This window comes from Lytechinus variegatus, chromosome 16 (genome assembly GCF_018143015.1).
Source record: "Lytechinus variegatus isolate NC3 chromosome 16, Lvar_3.0, whole genome shotgun sequence".
NCBI classification, from domain to species: Eukaryota; Metazoa; Echinodermata; class Echinoidea; order Temnopleuroida; family Toxopneustidae; genus Lytechinus; species Lytechinus variegatus.
The window spans coordinates 9,984,256-10,005,814 of NC_054755.1; the positions used below are offsets into that span (position 1 = coordinate 9,984,256).

The following is a 21,559-nucleotide window of genomic DNA, read 5'->3' on the forward strand; positions in this document are numbered from 1 at the left end:
AATACCTCGGTCACATTTGCTCCACGGAGGCCGTACGGTGAATCGAAAACAGTCGTTTTGACATTTTTTAAATCAGCTGCGTAGGTGGTTTGAAGAATATTTAATAAAACAGCGGTTTTGAACTTGCCGTACGATCGCCGTATAGCAAATCTGACTTGGGGTGTTACTAAAGAAAATTACGCCATGGCTGGGATTCAAACCCATATCCCTCTGTTTCAGAATCTAGAGACTAATCCTCTGGACCACATTGCTCCAACCTTACTCTATTATAGCTGGGATGGTGATATAAGAACAAATTACAAATTGTCTATGCTTCATATGAGATATTCTCATCATCGACGGATAAATATATTTTTTTTGTCCTCATCAGAGGTATTTATTACATTAAAATCAATAATCAAACACACACAATATATTCAATCAGTTTCACAGGTTTTTGATTTCATTGTACTGTTTTTGTGTTATTTTTATCTTATTACTCTTTTACATTGAAATCAATAAACCAACCAAACAATATGTACAATTAGTTTCACATTTCACAGGCTTTTGATTTCATGGTACTGTTTTTCTGTTATCTTATTACTCTTTTTCAAGAAATCTTAAATTAATGACTAATTCTCTCTTAAAATCTGACAACATAGAAAAATAACTGAATTTTTTTAAAGTGAACTGAGCCAACATATAGACTCTAGAAATCGTATCTTGTGCAAAAACCAAAATTACATTAAGAAAAGCCATATTTTCATTTTCAACATCGTGGCCAATCAATAATGTTTGCTCATCGACAGATAAATATAATTCTTCATTTTTTTGTAGGTTGTTCCCAATGCTAAAGATCAAGACTGGGACGAAGATAACAAGGAAAAGTATGCTGGCATCTTCCACTTCAGGTTCTGGCGTTTTGGCAAGTGGAACGATGTGGTGATCGACGACAGACTCCCCACACATGGCAACAAACTCATCTACACACATTCCGAAGAGGGCAACGAGTTCTGGAGCGCTCTCCTTGAGAAGGCCTATGCCAAGTGAGTTTTGGTACTTAAAAGGTCTTTCTGTTTTAAGTTGAGGTTTTTAAGGAATGTACTGTAGTGTTGTGAGGATCTATAATTTTAGGAAAATGGGTCTATTTCCCCCTGCCTGCATAGCTGAAGTGAGACATAGTTTCCTAAACAGAGGAGGCTGTTATGAAATTGATATTTGTAATACCACAGCACAGTGCATCCCACAAAAAAGGAAACCGTTCCATAGATAAATTTCACAATTATTAAACATATTCTCAATAGGAATTTGATACTTAAGTAAGAGTGGAATCTCATCTTTAATTTGAGACCAAGAGCTTGGGAAATCATTCACGCATTGCAGATTAGAAACAATAAATATTGAGGCTTATCAGAAACGATTTGTGCAGAAATTCATGTGTTAATCTGAATCCACTCTCATTTCAGGGATCAGTGAGAGAAACTTAAAGAATACAAAAGAAATGCTAATGGGCCGATCATCAAATAAGCACGTTTGTCGTAGCACGGACCAATCTTTTCCAATTTTTTCTGCACAACCTGATTTTGATATCAAAATCTAAACCTTGTTTTGTTATTAATATGAGAAGTGTTTGTCACAAATAGGTATCAAAATGTAGAGGAATAATTGAATCATATGATGATATGAATGACATACAGTGTATCATAATTAATTTGCCTTTGGAGGAAAACGATTTGAGATTTCCAGGTTCCTTTTATATGGGATGCACTGTATAGCAGTATCTTCAGTTTCTGAGAAAATTACACCTAATCAAACTTTTATTGTTTATTGTTTATTCAATAAGGGGTAGCCCATTCAACATCAGTTGATCTCATATGGGGCCCCTATACACAAGAATGAAATAACAGAACACTGGGATGAAATTGATATTTGTAATACCACAATACAGTGCATCCCACAAAAAAGGAAACTGTTTTCATAGATAAATTTAACAATTATTAAACATTCTTAATAGGAATTTGAATATAGTTTATTTTACATTTTATCACTTGATCAAATCGGGAGCTCTGTGCATGTCATCACAAAACAAAAACTTTAAGAATCTATTACTCTTTTTAATAATCTTTGATGGATTTTCACTTATGTCTTTCTTTCTTTTTTTCCATTTATTAAAACCAATTCACACTAGGGTGAACTTCCCCTTTTGACATTGTGAAGTGTTTTCAAGCAAAATTATACTTGACAACAAATATATTAAAAAGACAATAGAATAATTCAAGGAGACTAACAAATAGGAGATTGATTACTTGGTTTTGATGATGAAAGTAATCAGTACAGGGATTCTATTTCATTTTCAGACTGGAATGGACTTTATATGTACATGTAATATGCAACATTTACATTGTGCTAGATACCAATGTTTCTAAGCGCTGCATACTATTACCCTGGCTTTAGCATGGCTATCCTGATCGGATGCTCGAGTATTCAAGGAATTTCTTCGGGTACACATTTACTACACCTGGGTGAAGAATGGCAAGTGTATATAAACACCTTGCCAAATGATGCGAGTGCTGCAGTGGGATTCGAAACCCAGACATTCTGGTTCAAAGTTTGGAGACTTATCCACTGAGCCACAACACCTCTATGAATGAAAGTGATGATATGAATCAGTGTTTGCATTTGTAATGATGTGAAAAAAATAATTGTATCTGCAGTATCGGTTTTAATACCAAACTGTATAAATGGAAATACATAAATATGCTGGTATCCTGTCCAAGGACTTTACTTTAAAAAATGTACATGTAAAATAATATCACATCTTTATCTAATATAATCTTGTATTTATCATCAAAACAGCCACTAGACAACCATAACCTTGATTTTAGATTGACTTGGTTTCACTTTGCATATTTTGATTTTCTGACTTATGAATATGGGTTTACAGAGCATACAATATAAGCGCACTGTGACAGCATACCATTACAAAATGTAGTGCAAAATGAAGTGTGGAATGTGCTGAATGCTTGTTGTGAAGTATAAAATATGTTTTTTGTCAGACTGAGTGTTGAATTCAATATTTTTATAATCAGTGTTGGCATCATCACCATCAATTTCATCATCAGCAGCAGCATCTTCTTATTTGTCATTATCATATTACCATCATCTTTATCACCGTCATCACCTTCATCATCATCATCGTCATCATCGTATTCATCTTCATCACCATCATCATCATCTCCGTCATCATCATCATCATTGTATTCATCTTCATCACCATCATCTTCGTCATCATCGTCGTCATTGTTATCATCATCATCATCACGTTCATCATCTTCATCACCATCCTAATAACCATCCTCCTTGCCATCATCGTCATCAGAATGATTTATCATCCTTCAGTTTGTTACTCTACGTATGCCATCATTTCAATCATGACACCACCCACATACTTCAACATCATTTACCCCTTGTAGTACTCTACCATTACTCTATGAATATTTATTTCAATTTTTTCACCACCAACTTCTTTAACTCTCTTATGATTCAAATAGGATCTCTGGTTGCTATGAGAACCTGGATGGTGGTAACACGGCCGACGCCCTGGTGGACTTCACCGGGGGCGTGGCCGAGCAGATCAACCTTGCCGACGCCGATTTCCAAGCAGACGCGGAGAAGAAGAAGGAACTCCATTCCCAGATGAAGAAATACAGCGAGAGAAGGTTCCTTATGAGTGCATCTATCAAGGTACATGTTCTTCCTGAATGCACAGTCACACCAACACAATTTACCCCAAACCGACTGATAATATGCCATTGGTAATAACATGCCATCGGTAATAACATAATAGATTTAGTCGGTCTGGTTTCAGGTTTGGCAAGTGGGACTGAGGCATTGCTAGTGAATCCAACCTTAGTAAGAGGTTGTGCTTTGTATTCAAGGAGAAAACTAAGACTAATGGAAATGGAAAAGTTTGACAGAAATTGGACAAGGAATAAGGAAGTTATGGCTAAAGAGATCAGTAGGACAATGTAAACTTCCTATTGGCAATTGACTACCCCTGTAACATTTGAAGAATACAGAAATTTCTCAAGGTCTATTGCATTAATTCTGTTTAGGATCTGCTATTGCACAAGACTTTGTCTACAGAGGAAAATACCTTTAGAACCTGGAATAAGTACTGTAATATTTCAACAAGGGTGTATAGACTATGGCCTAATATTGCTACTGTCAGTATATACAATATTGTTAAAATAAAAATAAATTGATAAAAAAATATCATTGGTAATTGTCCAGTAGTAATGCCGATGATTATTATCATTATTAGTAGTAGTATCGTTTTTAGTATAATTTTTGTAACTATCATTTTTCTTATTACATAAAAGGTTACCAATGCTGAAGAAATGGAAGCCAGGACTGACGTAGGACTGGTCAAAGGCCACGCCTATGGTGTGACTGCAGTCAAGACGGTCAAGCTTGGAAGCTCTTCTTTCTTCAAGAAAGAGAAGGAGTACCTGGTGAGGCTAAGGAACCCATGGGGAGAGAAAGAATGGAATGGTCCCTGGAGTGATGGGTAAGGACCTGAAATGATGATGGTGGTAGACTGGTGGTTGTGGTTAGAGAGTAACTGGTGGTTGTGGTCGTAGAGTGACCAGTGGTTCTGGTGGTGGTGTAACCGGTGGTTGTGGTGGTAGAGTAACCAGTGGCTGTGGTGGTGGTGTAACTGGTGGTTGTGGTGGTAGAATAACTAGTTGCTTTGGTGGTAGAGTAATTGGTGGTTGTGGTGGTAGAATAAATGGTGGTTGTGGTGGTAGAGTAACTGGTGGTTGAGGTTGTAGTGGTGAGAGAAAGGAATGGAATGGACCCAGGAGTGATGAGTAAGAAACAAGGATGATGATGGTGGTACATGTAGCGTTACAGGTGGTTGTGGTGGTAGAGTAACCAGTGGTTGTGGTGGGAGAGTAACCAGTGGTTGTGGTGGGAGAGTAAGGGATGGTTGTGGTGGGAGAGTAACCGGTGGTTGTGGTGGGAGAGTAACCAGTGGTTGTGGTGGGAGAGTAACGGATGGTTTTGGTGGGAGAGTAAACAGTGGTTGTGGTTGAGTAACCGGTGGTTGTGGTGGTGGAGTAACCGGTGGTTGTGGTGGGAGAGTAACCGGTGGTTTTGGTGGGAGAGTAACCGGTGGTTGTGGTGGGAGAGTAACCAGTGGTTGTGGTGGTAGTAGAGTAACCGGTGGTTGTAGTGGTAGTGGTGAGAGAGGGAATGGAATGTACCCTGTAGCGATGGGTAAGGATGATGATGGTAGTAGAATAACCGGTTGTAACGGTGGTGGTGGTCGTTTTAGTGTTAGTGGTGATAGTGGTAGCAATATTGATGACAGGAATGATGCTGATTACACGATATGATGTTGGTGGGGGTGTTGGTGGTAGGGATAGTGGTAACAACTTTGTTGATGGTGGTTTCAAAACCAATGATGATGCTCAGTAGATTGATTCCATTGATGTTGATTAGTGATCGTGGTAGTGATGCTGTGTGGATATGCTCATTATCAATGTTATAAAACAATGATGCAATTTCATGATTGATGCTCTTACATCTGCATTATCTGATTAACAATCCAATTCTTCCTCCAGATCTGCAGAATGGCAAAATGTTAGTGAAAGCCAGCGAAAGAGCTTAGGAATCGTGAATGACGATGACGGAGAGTTCTGGTATGTTAAATTCCTTTCTTATTTGGGTGTTCTAGGGTGTGCTACTTGATCCTCGGTGATTTAGTTATTCTATGAAATGAAAGCAGCATAAAAAAAATGTCTGCCATATTGTGGCGACATGTAAACTGATGAGATCTTTTACTTGTATCACAAATTTGTAAATATTTTTTTTCTTTTCATGCCAAGATGGTAATGCAGTTGAATTGGAAATGCACCTTTCTCTCAGCATGTGTATACAATTTCAGTTTGGTGTGATATTTCACTCTGAAATTTCAGGCCTGAATCCACAAAAGAAGGTTTGAATGTTTTGGTGTGAAACCATTGTTAATGCCCACTTCATGCTTTGATTATTGCTTAATTCAATGTGTATGTTGAGAAAATGTCTAGTAATGAAATTGTGGTTTAGAATTGATGAGTCTACTGCTTATGTTCATAAATTAATATTTGGCTCATTTGTACAGTAGCCTTTTTAGTGAATATCATAATTCAGTTCCCTGTTGAAAAAAGCATGCATTAATTATTGAATGCTTTTTCATTATAGGCCTTGATTAAAGCTTGATTATTTCAAACCTTTACTTTAAACCCCCTTTGTAAATTTTGGCCTATAATAATATTATTACAGGGTGTATAAAGCATTATGAGGCGCTGATTATCTATGATATAGGACTTCAGTGTGTAGCATCTATATGCGTGGTGTTTTTTTTATTAATTCAATAGGTTATGTATATTTCTATTCTTACGATGACTTGTGCGTTGTATTCTTAAGCCTGGTTTTAAGTGTCATTTATATATTTTTCATAAACGTGTAACAGTGAATACCATAGCTGCGACTGTTTTTCATGTGTAATTATCAATATTTTTATCATGCTTTTCATGTTATGAAAGTCCGCTTTTTTTATTAATTTAATTTTTTCAAAGGATGCCATTTGAAAAGTTCATCCAACACTTCACAACCCTGGTCATCTGTAGGATGCCCAACAAGGCATACCTTAGCCTTCACCGCACCTGGCACGAGAGCATGTACATTAGCGAATGGAAGTACAACTCTAATGCGGTTCTGAACCGGGCAGGCGGGTGCATCAACAACAAAGAAACATTCCTCCAGAACCCACAGGTATGTGATGTCAGGGGCCCTGTTTCTCTTAAATGCAATCAGTCGTAAAATTAATTGAAATTGATAGTCTATGGAATGTCACATATGATATGAAATAATATAATTGATTGTAAATATTAACTGTGTCTCTTGAAGTATAGGACAGAGGACTCTGTCCTGTTGAAATCGAATAGTCCTGGATTGAAATCATGCTAAATAAAACCCAAATATTATCATTATTATTGTATACAATTTCTCCATTTCCTGGGAAACATTCCAACATCTGTCTGCAAACTCAATTGCTAGGCATGCTACATAGGCTTTTAGCCCCTTTGTGGTTTCTTTTTAATTTTATGCCCTATTTGCCCTGATACATGTGTGTCTTTGTATTTTGGTTTAGTGATATGCTGGAAAATTATTAACATATTTTATGTGTTTTTTAATTCTTCTCTGTCTGCTTTTTGACTTTCATTCTCCAATCTATACCCTCTCTTTTCTCCAATCTATGCCCTCTCTGTTCCATACCTTCCCCTCCTCCAACTGTCATTCTTTTCCTCTTCTCCCTCTCCAACTCTCCTCTAAAACTGTCATCTCTGTTTTCTCTTCTCTATATATTCCCTATATTCTCTCTGTTTCACACTCCACTCTAACTTTCATTCCTTTCCTTTTTCTTCTCCCTCTCCAACTCTCCTCTAAAATTTTCATCTCTTTCTTTCTGTTCTCCGTTTCTTTTCTCTATTCTCTCCCTTTCACTCTCCACTCTGTCATTCTTTTCCTTTCTCTTCTCTCTAAAACTTGCATCTTTTTTTTCTCTTCTCTCTTTTCTCTATTCTCTCCCTTTCACTATAACTTTTATTTTTTTTCATTTCTCTTCCCTCCCTCTCCCACTCTCCTCTAAAACTTTCATCTCTTTCTTTCTCTTCTCTCTATTTTACTCTACCTTTCACTCTAACTTTTATTTTTTTCATTTCTCTTCCCTCCCTCTCCCACTCTCCTCTAAAACTTTCATCTCTTTCTTTATCTTCTCTCTATCTTTACTCTATTTCTCTCTTTCACCCCTCTCCTCTCTGCCTTTCATTCTTTCTTCCTCTTCTTTACTTTTTTTCTGTTCTCTTCCTGTTACTCCTTGTCTCTCTTTTCCTTTGCCTATATCTCTATTTTCACCATCATCTATCCTGCAGTTCTTAGTGTGTGTAGATGATGACAAGGATGACATCATCATTTCCCTCAGCCAACCAGACACCAGGGCGGATCAGAGCGAGGAAGCAAAGACTATCGGATTCTTTGTTATGGAGGTAAGATATGAAATTATAACTATTTAATTATATTGAATGGCTTAAGAATTGAATATTAGAAATTATCAGAGGGTTAAGGCCATTATGTCACAAATCGAAGATGATTGGAATACACTACATAAGCTTTCACATCCTACTGGGTACCCATTTAACACCAGGTGGAGATTGGCACAGTGTATATTGACACCTTGCCAAAGGACACCATGCTCGTGGCGGGATTTGAATGCATGACTCTCTGATTACAAGGTGAGAGTCAGAACCATTACACCACAACACCTTGAATGTATGACGCTCCCTCCTGATCCGAGCTAGGAAATTTGGGGTGGGGGAGTTGCTATCGATTCATTCGATCTCATCTTTGGAAAGCCAGTGACTCTAATGTATGTATGTCCGTCCATATTTAGAAAAAGTTTTCTGAATATGATGCATGCATCTTGTCTTAAAGAATCAGTGTGCTCATCATTGCATTTGAAAGAATGAAGCATACACGTTCTGAATGAAGGAAGAATTATGACATCAATGGATTTCCATAGTTGTGACTGTTTGGATCAATCACAACTCTTTGTAAGAAAGGGCCTTGATGTATTTAATTTCCTTTCTCTAGGTTGAAAGCAACAGGAAATACCGTGCTCACCTTATCAGGCCCAAAGCCTTCATGTCAGCATTCATCAACTCAAGGAGTGTCTTCGCCAAGTCAACTCTTCTCAGAGGGCGCTATATCGTTGTGCCGACGACCTTTGAACCCAAGATCGAGTCTCCCCTAATGATCAGGGTGTTCTCTGACAGTGGCGCTGATGTCAAGTGAGAACTCCTTTTTTCATTTTTATTGTCTCACCTGCGAAGCAGAGTGAGACTATAGGCGCCGCTTTTCCGACGGCGGCGGCGGCGTCAACATCAAATCTTAACCTGAGGTTAAGTTTTTGAAATGACATCATAACTTAGAAAGTATATGGACCTAGTTCATGAAACTTGGCCATAAGGTTAATCAAGTATTACTGAACATCCTATTAAAGTTTCATGTCACATGACCAAGGTCAAAGGTCATTTAGGGTCAATGAACTTAGACCATGTTGGAGGAATCAACATCGAAATCTTAACCTGAGGTTAAGTTTTTGAAATGTCATCATAACTTAGAAAATATATGGACCTAGTTCATGAAACTTGGACATAAGGTTAATCAAGTATCACTGAACATCCTGCATGAGTTTCACGTCACATGACCAAGGTCAAAGGTCATTTAGGGTCAATGAACTTTGGCCGAATTGGGGATATCTGTTGAATTCCCATCATAACTTTGAAAGTTTATGGATCTGATTCAAGAAACTTGGACATAATAGTAATCAAGCATCACTGAATATTTTGTGCAAGTTTCAGGTCTCATGAGTAAGGTCAAAGGTCATTTAGGGTCAATGAACTTTGGCCGAATCGGGGGTATCTGTTGAATTACCATCATAACTTTGAAAGTTTATTAGTCTAGTTCATTAAACTTGGACATATGAGTAATCAAATATCACTGAACATCCTGTGCGCTTGAATTACCATCAAAACTTTGAAAGTTTATGGATCTGATTCATGAAACTTGTACATAAGAGTAATCAAGTATCACTGAACATCCTGTGCGAGTTTCAGGTCACATGATCAAGGTCAAAGGTCATGTAAGGTCAATGAACTTTGGCCATGTTGGGGTTTTTGTTGAATAACCATCATATCTCTGTAAGTTTATTGGTCTCGTTCATAAAAAGTGGACATAAGAGTAACCATGTATCACTGAACATCTTGTGCGAGTTAGAGTAGTATTCAAAGTCAGCACTGCTGCTATATTGAACCGCGTGATGCAGGTGAGACGGCCAGAGGCATTCCACTTGTTAAGCAATTATTTCCCTATACAACTTCATAAAATTACAATTTTTTACATGTAGGGCCTATGTATATAAAAAGGCAGTCCATGTTTAAACGAAAACATACAAATTAATGTGTTTGTATCTGTTACACAATTACAGCTCAACTTCTCAGCTAAAGACCTTTTTATTAAAAATTAATGAAATTGTTTCCTTCCTGTATAGTTAAATAGTTATGTGGAATATGAAGCAAATAGTCACCTTTTGATTTCATTTGATGAGCCAGGGTATCGTTTCTTCAGCGATTTGCAGAAATCTGTCTCGTGACCAGTCAGACTAGCTAACTGGGTACTAAGGACTAGTTTTCTTGACGAGTCACGTTCCTAAGTTGATGATTGTGAATCAAGAATCTGTATTACTATCTTATCAAACAAATAATACACAGCTTTTTGCTTGGGTATTATACTGTCCACACTTGCTACCTTTAAAACAGTCCAAATACCCTTGGCTTTGTGCGTTATTTGTATAATACAATGTTATTACCATATTAATCTAATAGGGAGCTGAGGAAAGATTACCCCGAACCTGGGACTTTTGACTGCTTCCAAGGGGGTAACATCAGGGTCGTGTCACAGATCAATGTTCTATCAGCAAGCAACCTTCCCAAGCAAGATCACTTTGGTGGAGGTAAGATTGAAGAGGGAATGAAGCAAGAAAGGGAGAAATCAAGATAAAAGCCAGTTGTAGTTATGATTTCAAAATGAGTTAGTCCAGAATCCAAAGATGACCAAACAAATGTCTGTATATCCTGGAAGAAATTGTGTCCTTGCTGAGAAGTCAACAAAATAAGCATGGTATTTTTCCAAGCAGTATTAACATTGTGTCCCATGTGTGCTTATCTGTGTTGACAATCTTCAGTATGATAGTTTTTTTCAGCTGAGATTTGATAATATCATAAAGTTCAGTTTATATAACTGTACCTGATGGGTGTTTCATAGAGCAAATTTAAGAAGGACTGGTGATCGTTTCTTGTGATAAATGGTGTGTAACAAAATGTTCATTGGCGATGGTTTAGCGCAAAACAAAGGATCACCAGTTGTACTTAAGTCATTTTTAGCTTACGAACAGCTTACTGAAACTGCCCCTAGGGCTGCCTGTTATACCTTGTCTTAGCCAAGTTGCTTAGTTAACAGTGCAAGTAGAAATCTGTCCACATGAACTCTGTATGTAGTTTGAGCTGAGACTTTAAAAAGGAATTAGCACTGAGGAGAATTGTTCCTGGAATCCTGGCATGTGCTGCCCAAAAGCCGTTCTGACAGTAGGGTATGTACAGGAATACTGGCCTACAAGACCATGTAACTGTTAAGACAATCATCTCAGTTCACTCAAGTTGTCGAAATCAATATTTTTTCTCCATAATTTCTTTGTTGCTTTGATGTTTATCCATTCAAGGAGCCGACCCCTACGTGTATATCAAGTGCGAAGGGAAGACGGCCAAGTCGAGAGTACAGAAGGATACGCTGAACCCAGAATGGAACTACAGTGCTATCTTCTACAGGAGAAAACCAGCGCAGCCTATTGTTGTAGAGGTAGGTATGGAATGGGAAGAGGAGAGGGAGGTAATTATGATAATTATACTTGGTTATACTGTAGAGACTATTATCAGAAGTCTCTAAGCCCTCTGCAATAAATGCAGCACTTGTCATTTGCTGGGTTTTCCATTATTTTTATATATGCATAATTATTTTGTAGAACACTTTCATTTTCATATTTGGCTATTTTATTTTGAGCTATATATTTGTTTATTTGTCTGTATGTACCATTTGTAAACTGAATGAAATTCAGCCTTTTGGCTGCTATTTCCAGTGTAAATTTGAAATAAACCAATTAAAAATAAATGAGTACCCTGGATTTGGTCAAGCTACTTAATGGTGCTCAAGTGTTTCAAGGAATGAATTCCTGCCGAGTACCAGAGATAGAAAGGGGGGGGGGGGATAGAAAGATGGTGAGAAGTTGAGAAAAAAAAATATCCATAGTCACCCTACTCAGATTTCTGATCCTCCATTCTGAGGGAAGGATAATAAGAAGTCAAGATATTGCATTTGCTATTAAAGCCATTGACATAGACATTTGCATTCTACCGGGTATCTATGCATCTGATTGGGTAACCATTTAATACTTTGAAGAGGGGGGAGGTGTAGAATGTCATCTTTCCAAAGGGCCAGACTGCAAAGGATGGCAGCGCCCTGATGGGATTTGAATACACAACCTTCTGATAAAAAGAAGGGGATCAGAAGCATTACTCTTCCACCCGATCATGAAAATGGCTTGTTCTCTTTTTCTCTTTCTTAAGATTTGGAACCACAATGTCGTGAAAGACCAGTTCATGGGGCAAGCCATCTTCATGGCCCAGGCCAAGGGCCAAGCCGAGTCTAACGTCGCCGTCCTCAAGAAAAGGGGAAGAGACTCTGAGGATGCCGCCGGAGGCCAGCTTAGTGTCGTCATCACCACCACCGAAGACTTGAGGGCATTGTAAGAGGACAGAGAAGATCAGATCCGTTTGACTGAAATGGGGATGAGGTTCTAGTGCTGCTGGTTGTGGTGCAGAAGACATTTTGACATGTTTACATTTCACATTACTTTGAAGAAGTGTGTCTTCTATCCCCCTCTCTCTGTCTAGCTCTTTCTCATTCTCTTTCTCTTTCTTTCTGTCTTTGATCTGTTCCCCTTTTCTGCGTCAGTCTTCTTTTCCCTCTTTCTTTCAATCTATCTCTTGGAGTCAACTCTGTCTTTGTTATACTCTTGTCATTTCTCTCATTCTTTTTATGACCTATCTAATTTTTTTTTTTCTCTTACTCGTTCTTTCTCCTCTTTTTCTTGTATTCTTCAGTTTGTAGGTGACAGTGTTTCTCTATACCTTATTGGCCCTCCATCTTAACATTATTAGTGTCAAATGGCCCTTGATTAGCTCATATCAATAGGGCGATGGGAGTTGGCCATCCATCTTTTTTTGTTGATAAAGGTATCACATGTCCTCATTGCAATACTTGCTCATTGGCATTGTCCTAGTTTCTCTCATTTTCCACAATTCTTTATATAATTCCTTCTCTTATCCTCTTTTCTCAGTTCCAAAATAAGGGAGTTTAAAAAAAAATTCTTGATGGGGCCAATTTTTCTTGAATATAGATTGTGCTTGACGATTCCTATATGTTATGAAGAATGGTTAAGATGTTTTTTTAATTATTACTTTGAAGTCTGGATATGCAGATCATGAAAGCTGGTTTTGTTTTCTTCCATATGCGTTTCCATTCATTTACATGGAGTGTAGTGATATATTTTTAGTATGTAAATAGTATCCATGCCACATCTTGAACTATTTTTGAATATGTAGATATATGCAATGGCAAAAAGAAAAAAAGCAAGGTTTTATAGTGGAATCATGATTGCAATTGATATCCATGTAAAGATGGTACAAGTTTGCCCACAGGTTTTTGTCCTTATCTTAAAAGATATACGTGACCAACAAGATTTCTTTAAAATTCCATTTTTCCAAATATTGATTCTCTGTCTCTTTGGCATTTTCTCTGTGGTATTTGTCTGTGGCATTCACCATTAATGTTGGGAAAACGTACAGAATTCACTTGCTCTTTAGGGATGAAAATGCCTTGGTAGGTTATTACTTATGCCTCAGTCACATCGGCTGAACTATATCCAAGCTATTAAAGTTTTTGTGTTATTTCAAATAGCATATCATTGATTGGTTTGGAGTAAGTTTTTGCAAGTGTGGCTGCAGCATTGACAGTTTCTGTCACAACTGTTCACACTTCTAAATAGGACCATGTTTGTTGTGACGTGATCCATGAAAGTGATCTCTTGCCTATAAGTGACTGGATGGAATTTAAAAGCTGTCATATTTTGACCAGCGATAAAAAAACGTGAAACAATTTAGAGCATCATTCATGTGCATTTACTTCCATTTCTATATCTTCAGGGATTTGTTACAGTGTAAATGCAATCGATAAATGTCTTTTTTGCTGGAAATTATCTTTTTTTTTAATCTGAGAAAATACATTCATCTCTTGACCATATATACAGCATTCCATGTTTGCAGTGTACTTTAATCATGCCAAGAATACTGATTGAAATCGAAAGTCACAGATTTGTGGGTTTCTGGCGGGGGGGGGGGGGGGGGGGTGTAATATAAATTGTTCAACAAATTGGAATGAATAGAAAGCTAATTGCGAAGGGTCTTATGATAATAAAATTGAGTATTAATGATGATAGTAATGATAAAAATAATGAAATAATGACAATTTTTTTTATTTCAAATCATGAAAAAAATGGGAAGAAGGATATTAGTGTGCTTTATACTTAATAAGAACATTAAAAAATCAACTAAATTGATAATAAATCAGAGAGCAAGAGAAAAGGGCTTTTAAACTCGACCACACATTTAATGCAATAGTTTGCTTCACTTGAATATATAGAATATTCACTTTGCTATAAGATTATAGTATTTCTTAAAGGATTTTTCTTTTGGGAGATGCTTTGGAGAATAATTTTTATTAGATATTGTATAAAATTTCAATTTCTTTTTGACATGGCAGTAGGTTTAGCAACTGCACATTTTATTGTATTTGTACATCTCTATACTTTTACTTACTTGATTCATATCTATATATATTTAGCATTATATGCATGTAGAATATTTGTATCACTAGATCCATATATCTTTGTATATTTTATATGTATTTTTGGTGAAGTTGAAAGGAGGGGAGGAAGAATTAAATAGATATTTTATAGTTACATGTAGGGTAATGTTGTTGGAATGTGATAGAGTTTATGTATGCAATTTTAAAGATTTGACAAGCAACTACACAAGCTACAAGATCGCTGAATACTGACACAGATCCTACATAATAGCAAAAAAGGAACAAAGGACAGTATAAGAAGCAATACTATCAAATTTATCAACATTTCAACAGAAGATTGTCAGTTTGCAGGAAAATCAATACTTATTTTCTTGTAAGTGCCTCTCATTGACACATATTCTATTTCTGGTATTTATGTTACAAAACCTGTGCTTTTGTGAAAAAAAGGCTTAAATGAAGATTATATTCAATAGTTGTATTATTTGTTTTAACCATATGCATTTGCACATGTATGCATGTTAAAGGAGCCATGTATTTCCAAACAACGAATTGGTGAGTCTAGGATGTAATTGATAGCTAGAGGAATGAAATGTTAATGTGTCTGTTTTTTATTACCATTTTTCAAAGTATTCTTATACTGCACTTTTAAAGATATGTATGCCCTATTACATGTATTTTATTTATATCTTTAATACTAATTGTGTTTGTATTCATTTGATAAATGTTCACATGATATAGGTACATATAGGTGAAGATTTTTAAAGAGAAATATTAACAAACTTGTCTACTTATATATTTTTCTCTTGATTTAAAAAAATATTTGTTTACCAGCCTTCAAACTGAGATGCAGATGATTGAATGTTATGAAACTTTCTGAAATTCTTTTCATAATCTACTTACTTTGTTTGAGAAGACATACTCTCTGCCTATTGTAAGGTCTATGACACCTTGTTTTATGTTTCTTTTATATTGCAGCATTTGCAACTTGAGATTAAAGGGGAAGTTCACCCTGACAAAAAGTTTATTGTAAAAATAGCAGAAAAAATAATAAAAAATATTGCCGAAGGTTTGAGAAAAATTCATCAAATAATTAAAAAGTTATTAGAATTTCAATTATTTGATTTGTGACGTCATATGCGAGCAGCATTTCTACATAGCAAATGGTAAAAAATCAATGAAATGTCATTATCTCAGAAAATTGAAAATGGTTTTCACTGTAACTTTTGTATATCAATAGACAAATCATTTCACACCCGATCATGAAAAGAAAACAAAATTAAGTCATCAGGAACCATACAAAATTTGAAATTCATACATTTTATATTACATAACACATGGGGCAGCTGCTCGTTTATGACGTCACAAATACCAAATTTTGAACTCTAATAACTTTCTTACTCTTTATCGGATTTTCCTCAAACCTTCACCAATATTTTTTACTATTTTTTCTGCTATTTTTACAACAAAGTTTTCTTCAGGGTGAACTTCCCCTTTAACTTTCCAGCTATACATTGAACTCATTGGAATACATTTTAAAATGATTACGTGTGATATCCGGGAAATATCCCGTGGTTCCAATTTACATTATTTATGGCAATGGCAGATACATGTAGCATTGGTAAAATGTAAATTAAGTTCAAGCATGTAATGTAATAGCTTTTGATGTGACTTTTATTTTTTTCATCAATTTAACTCCAATAGTCGTGTAACGCAAAGGTTAGCAATGGATCGTACTTTTGATTTTCATGATTTATAGTACATTGTAGTCAATGGAATCATTCTTTTAAATGCCCTATGATAATTGCCAAATTTTGTGTTACAGGCCCCTAATGATAGCATTTCCTCTTAGTAAGAACAACGAAATGTAGCTATTTCTCATGTTCTATGGAGTAAAATTTGAGGGATTAGATTGAAATACATAAATGCACTTGTCCTGTTGCTGTGACAGAAAAGGGTATATTTCTTCAAATTCAATTCTACGCACTGTAGAGGGGTGTGTCGTCATTATACATTCTTGTAAACTCTAAATCTTGTGAAGCAAACATATATTTTTAATGAAATTATAGTAATATGTACATATCTACCATAAATTGTAATGTAAAATATGAATTTGATCCAATGTGTTTTCAATTGTGGGAACAGTTTTTTTTTATTGTCGTTATTAATGTATGTATCATATGTTTAGTTATGTTATATGTATACTATTGTTTGGGGTAGTTTATTTATTTTCAGGTGTTTCAGTTACTTTGGGTACTAAGCATTTGTTGTTTACTTGAAAAAAAAATATTCATTCCTTTTTGTCAGATTATTGCTTAAAGAAAATCAAATATGTAATGAAGTATTCAGTGTCATTCAGAAAGTCAGTGTAATGGGTTTAAGAAATGCTTTATCTTTCCAGTTAGAAGATTATGCTGCAGTTCAAATGTAGTGTAACCTATATCCTTTGATTATTTAATACTATGTTGATGCCCGTTGAAAGGGAATTTTGGAACGTAATTTCTTCAGGTTTGAGACAAATATAGGGAATAAGAAAATAGGCAAGGCACATCAATCTCAAATCAATCCAGCTGTCATTGGCATGACTCTTGAGAGCAAAGTTTTTAGTCCCCCCCCCCCCAAAAAAAAGGGGGGAGAGAAAACACAAAAATTATTATGAGGCTTGAATGTTTTCACTACATGAGCTCATATCAACTTTAGCTTAGCAAACTGCTTTAGTATTGCAAGTGATAAATGCTATCATAATTAGCATATTTTTGTTGCATTAGCACTTTTCTGTAATTTCAATATGTAAAGGCTCGCGTCGCTGATGGAACCACTTGTCAGAAAAATGATGCCCTGTGTAACATGTTAATGAAATTTGCAGTGGCTTTGTGCTGTGCTTGCAATCTTCGTATTGGTAATTATAGTTATGAAAAGAAATATGTATCTACTCCTAAGGGTTCTCACTGATTTTGCTGATTATCAAGCTTTTTTAAAATTCTCTCCAAAACTGTCTTTCATTACTCATTGCCCTGAATGAATATAGTTAGTTACCATGGTTACAGTACACTAATTCCAACATCAATTATGCAAAAAAGAAAATATTTCAGAATGTATCTCGCCTTGTCATATCCTTTTTTATACAAACATTGTATTGCCTGGCGGTATTGTTGTGTAATGATTAAAACGTCATGAACAAATTATGATTAGGCCTTAGTGATTGTATATTTCACTTAGATTGGTGTTAAGTCACGAGTATCAAGGGCAGTTTAACGGTCGCTGCATTCCATGCAGCTTCAGGTGACAAGGAAAACTCAAGAGAGAAATATGAATTGAGAATATAAGTAGAGGAAGAAGAAAAGAAGTGAGAGGAGATGGATAAAATAAAGGGAGGACAAGAAAACGGAAGAAGAGGAGGAAAATAGATGAAGAAGAAGATGAGGAAGGAAAGAAGGAAGAGAAGAAGCAGAAGGGGAAGAAGAAAAAAATAAGAGAAGAGGAAGAAGGAGGAGGAGATATTCATGATGGTTATGATTCTTATCAAGGTTACGACTACAAGAAATGATATGATTGTGACTGACGATGCTTGGTGCATAAATTAAAAGGATGAATTTATTTTTACGGCCAATCTAGTTTATTGAGTTTCGAAAGCTAGAGGAGACATAGGCCTCTAATGGGGCGTTTCAAGAAACATGCGATCAATTGCAACTCTATCCTCATTCAATCACATGTCTTGCAATTAACTGCGAATTTGTGATTAATTGCTAATCTGCTCCTTGAAACAAATAGTGTAATCTAATTTTCTACAGTAAAATTTGATATATCATTTCATTTCATTTTCAACAAAATATGAATGAAATATATACAATCATAACAAGTCAACATCATAAAATATACCAAGGTCATCAAATCAACTTGAAAAAGACATGTTATAAGAGAGTTACATACAAAATAATCATGTGTAAAGGATTGTAATTTAACATTTGTGAACATGGAGGATCCCACTAAATTGTATATTGTGGGCTCCGAAAAATTTGACAAACGAGAAATACATTTTATCAGTTGTAAATTTGCAACAGATTATTGCAATTGATTGCGAATATTTTTGAAACACCTCCTAAGACAATTCAAAAGAGCATGATGTATCACATGACTTTCAAGACAAACCAAAGAAAATTTGCAAGAAATATACTGTTTCTACAAACTACTCATGCTACATGGCAAACGTGATTTTGTTTCTAGGCTTTCGGTCTGCAACGTTGTCGTGCGCGTCTCTTATCAATTTTTTATCAATTGTGACGTCATAAAGATACTTCATTTATCACACGCACTCGCCGCACCCTCCCCTAGAAACCGACGCATTGAACATGAACTCAAAACCAAAAGTATTCAATTAATCTAATCATAAATTTCAATCACAAACTGTAAATACCAAGGTTAACAATAATTATTTGCATTTCAAGCCACATAAAGAAGTAAGTAACAAACCGGAAACGTCAGTCTTCTTTCCTCGCCTACCACATCGAAGAAAACACCTGTCTCTCGACATTTCTAAGAAATAAAAGGAAAATAAAAAGAAGCTAAAAATTACAAGAATCATCTGCAACTCAAGGACTGTGAAACAACATTGAAATAAGCATTCAAAGTCAAGGACATTTTCATGTAAATACTAGAGGTGGTCATTAAGTTCAAGGTCAGGTTGTCTCGTTCTGCATTGTAAAGAGCTTACGGTACGTTTAAATCTCCGGTCTTCAATAATTTCAGTCGAAGAAGATTCATAATTATTTTTGCCTCGAGTCTCCATCGGATATATAGGCCTAGTCTCGTGATATATCACTTTGTGAAAGCGTAAAGAATTTCGACATCAGACGAATAAGAACTACAAGTAAAAACGAAAATCCATGACAAGTTATGGCGGACAAGAAACCACGGGCGAAAGGCGGGAGCAAAGCATCATCGAAACGCCCCTCAATGGTGCCACGCCCCTCTCTCGTCCCAGGTGGGACCGCCCCGGCCGTACCGACCGTCAACGCCCCCGATGAGAAACCGGGCGGGGTTTCCTCTTGGGGTGAGCTGAATGCCGCAGAGATCCCGGCCCAGGACGCGGCGGTACCCGCTGCTCCTGCGCCTGGCCCCCAGGTGCCGCTGAACTCGCTAGGGCTACCAGATGAATCGCTGATGGAGAAGAAATCTTTTATTGAGGAGGAGCTGGGTGGCATCACTGAAAGGCTCCACAGAGTAAGTAATTTTTCAAAAGATTTTATATTGATTTATTATTATTTATTCATTTACTTATTATTTTATTCATTCATTTATATATCTATTTATTCATTTACTTGATTATTTATTTATCTATTGATTTATTTATTCATTAATCTATTATTTTGTCTGCCTTTCTAATAATATATCCATCTATTCTTTTTATTCATTTCATCTATTTAGGCCTATCAATTATATCTATTTCATTTCTGTCTATATTCATTTCATTTTATTCTTTATTCAATTTAATTTTACTCGTCCTCATGATTTTTTTTTTTTTTTTTTGGGGGGGGGGGGGGGTGTTTCATACTATTAAGTCTTAATTGACGTGCGTAGTAATTTATGAAGCTTTACTCTAGTACTCGTACAGAAGTATATACCGACTGGTGAAATTTTAGTCATTTTTATGCTGTCATTTATTTTCAATTTTTATTTATTTGTTTTTTTATGTATTTATCATTATTATTTTTTTTTTGGGGGGGGGGGATATAATCATACAATCATACAAAGGAAAATAAATCATCTTCTAAAAATGCATTGAGCTAAAGTATCGTGTATATAGCTTTGATATAATGATCGCTCACAAATATTTATGTAGTTATTTGTATTTCGCAAATTCAAATTTGATATATGCTTCCAACTCGTAGGAAATTATGAAATGGCCACTAATATCTATTTTCTCTATTTTTTGCAGGCACTTGGCGACATAGCAACACTCTATGATGAAAATGGCGAAGAAAAGGTCAGTTTTACCTAAAGCATATCTTTAGTTTTTGGTAAATCTCCGCCAAAGACATTCATCACTAGCGTATATGAATGTATGTGTCTTAAGATGTGAAGGAAACAAAATAACAATGTGTTTTATAAAATATATTTACTGATTTTACATCAATAATTATGACATATATGATCGGGTGTCGGATAAAACAAATTATCTGCGTAGTAGTATTGTATTTTTCTTTAATAATACCCCTTCTCAAACAAGGAATCGTGACTGAAAATTTCAGATACATGCTGGCGGATCCAGCCCGGGAAGCAAAGCCGACCGTGCCCCCCCCCCACCCCTTGAGAGGCACAATTAAAATTTGTAATGTGAAAATACCGTTAAAACAGAAGTGTGCCCCCCCCCCTTGAAAGTGAAGAGAACTTTTTTGGTTGTCAACTTTTTCCCCGGGAAAATGTGCCCCCTTTTTGGAAAATCTTGGATCCGCCCCTGGGATCATAGGCGGCGGAAGCGGGGGGGACGTGCCCCCCCCCTAAATTTGTAGTTGCTGACCTTTTTTTTTTTTGCTTGTCAATTTATTTTCTCTACGCGTCCCCCCAAAAATACAGTCTTTGTTTATTTGTGCTCCCTAATAATTAGTTTTATTATTTGAAATAATTTTTGATGTATGTACGTTTTCTTGTATCTTTCTTTAATAGCTTGACCCTGAGGTGAGTGTTGATTTCATATTGTTTAATCTCCTACTCAAAATAAAGATTCATTATTCCATCGTGCTTCAATTAAATTTCATTACACTTTTTTTCATTTATTCAATACTTGTAATCTGTTTAAATCTTTTACTAGAAATTTGTGAAAATTGTAAGTTGAAACTCACAATGAAGTTTAGAGCTTACTGGATGAATCATGATATTCATGGATTTATTCAATATTATTATTTTTTGTTGTTGCTTTTTACATGGGAAAGTGGTGAGCTCGAGTACACACACACACACACAAAATTACGTACCAAAATCTAAAGACTGTACTAAATAT

The 21,559-nt window shown here is 35.9% G+C and overlaps 1 protein-coding gene across 2 annotated transcripts in view; it reads left to right on the forward strand.

Moving 5' to 3' along the window:
* LOC121430051 (calpain-5-like) overlaps nt 1-15,162 on the forward strand; it is a 37,663-nt gene extending 22,501 nt beyond the window's left edge. For both annotated transcript variants that reach the window (XM_041627324.1, XM_041627323.1), the window contains exons 4-13: nt 817-1,025; nt 3,531-3,723; nt 4,362-4,549; nt 5,610-5,687; nt 6,606-6,801; nt 7,962-8,075; nt 8,680-8,876; nt 10,473-10,600; nt 11,366-11,502; nt 12,267-15,162. In XM_041627324.1, the coding sequence (XP_041483258.1) occupies nt 817-1,025; nt 3,531-3,723; nt 4,362-4,549; nt 5,610-5,687; nt 6,606-6,801; nt 7,962-8,075; nt 8,680-8,876; nt 10,473-10,600; nt 11,366-11,502; nt 12,267-12,449 (1,623 nt within the window). In that variant the 3' untranslated portion in view covers nt 12,450-15,162. The remainder of the gene's footprint in view (nt 1-816; nt 1,026-3,530; nt 3,724-4,361; nt 4,550-5,609; nt 5,688-6,605; nt 6,802-7,961; nt 8,076-8,679; nt 8,877-10,472; nt 10,601-11,365; nt 11,503-12,266) is intronic.
* Nucleotides 15,163-21,559: the final 6,397 nt, after the last annotated feature.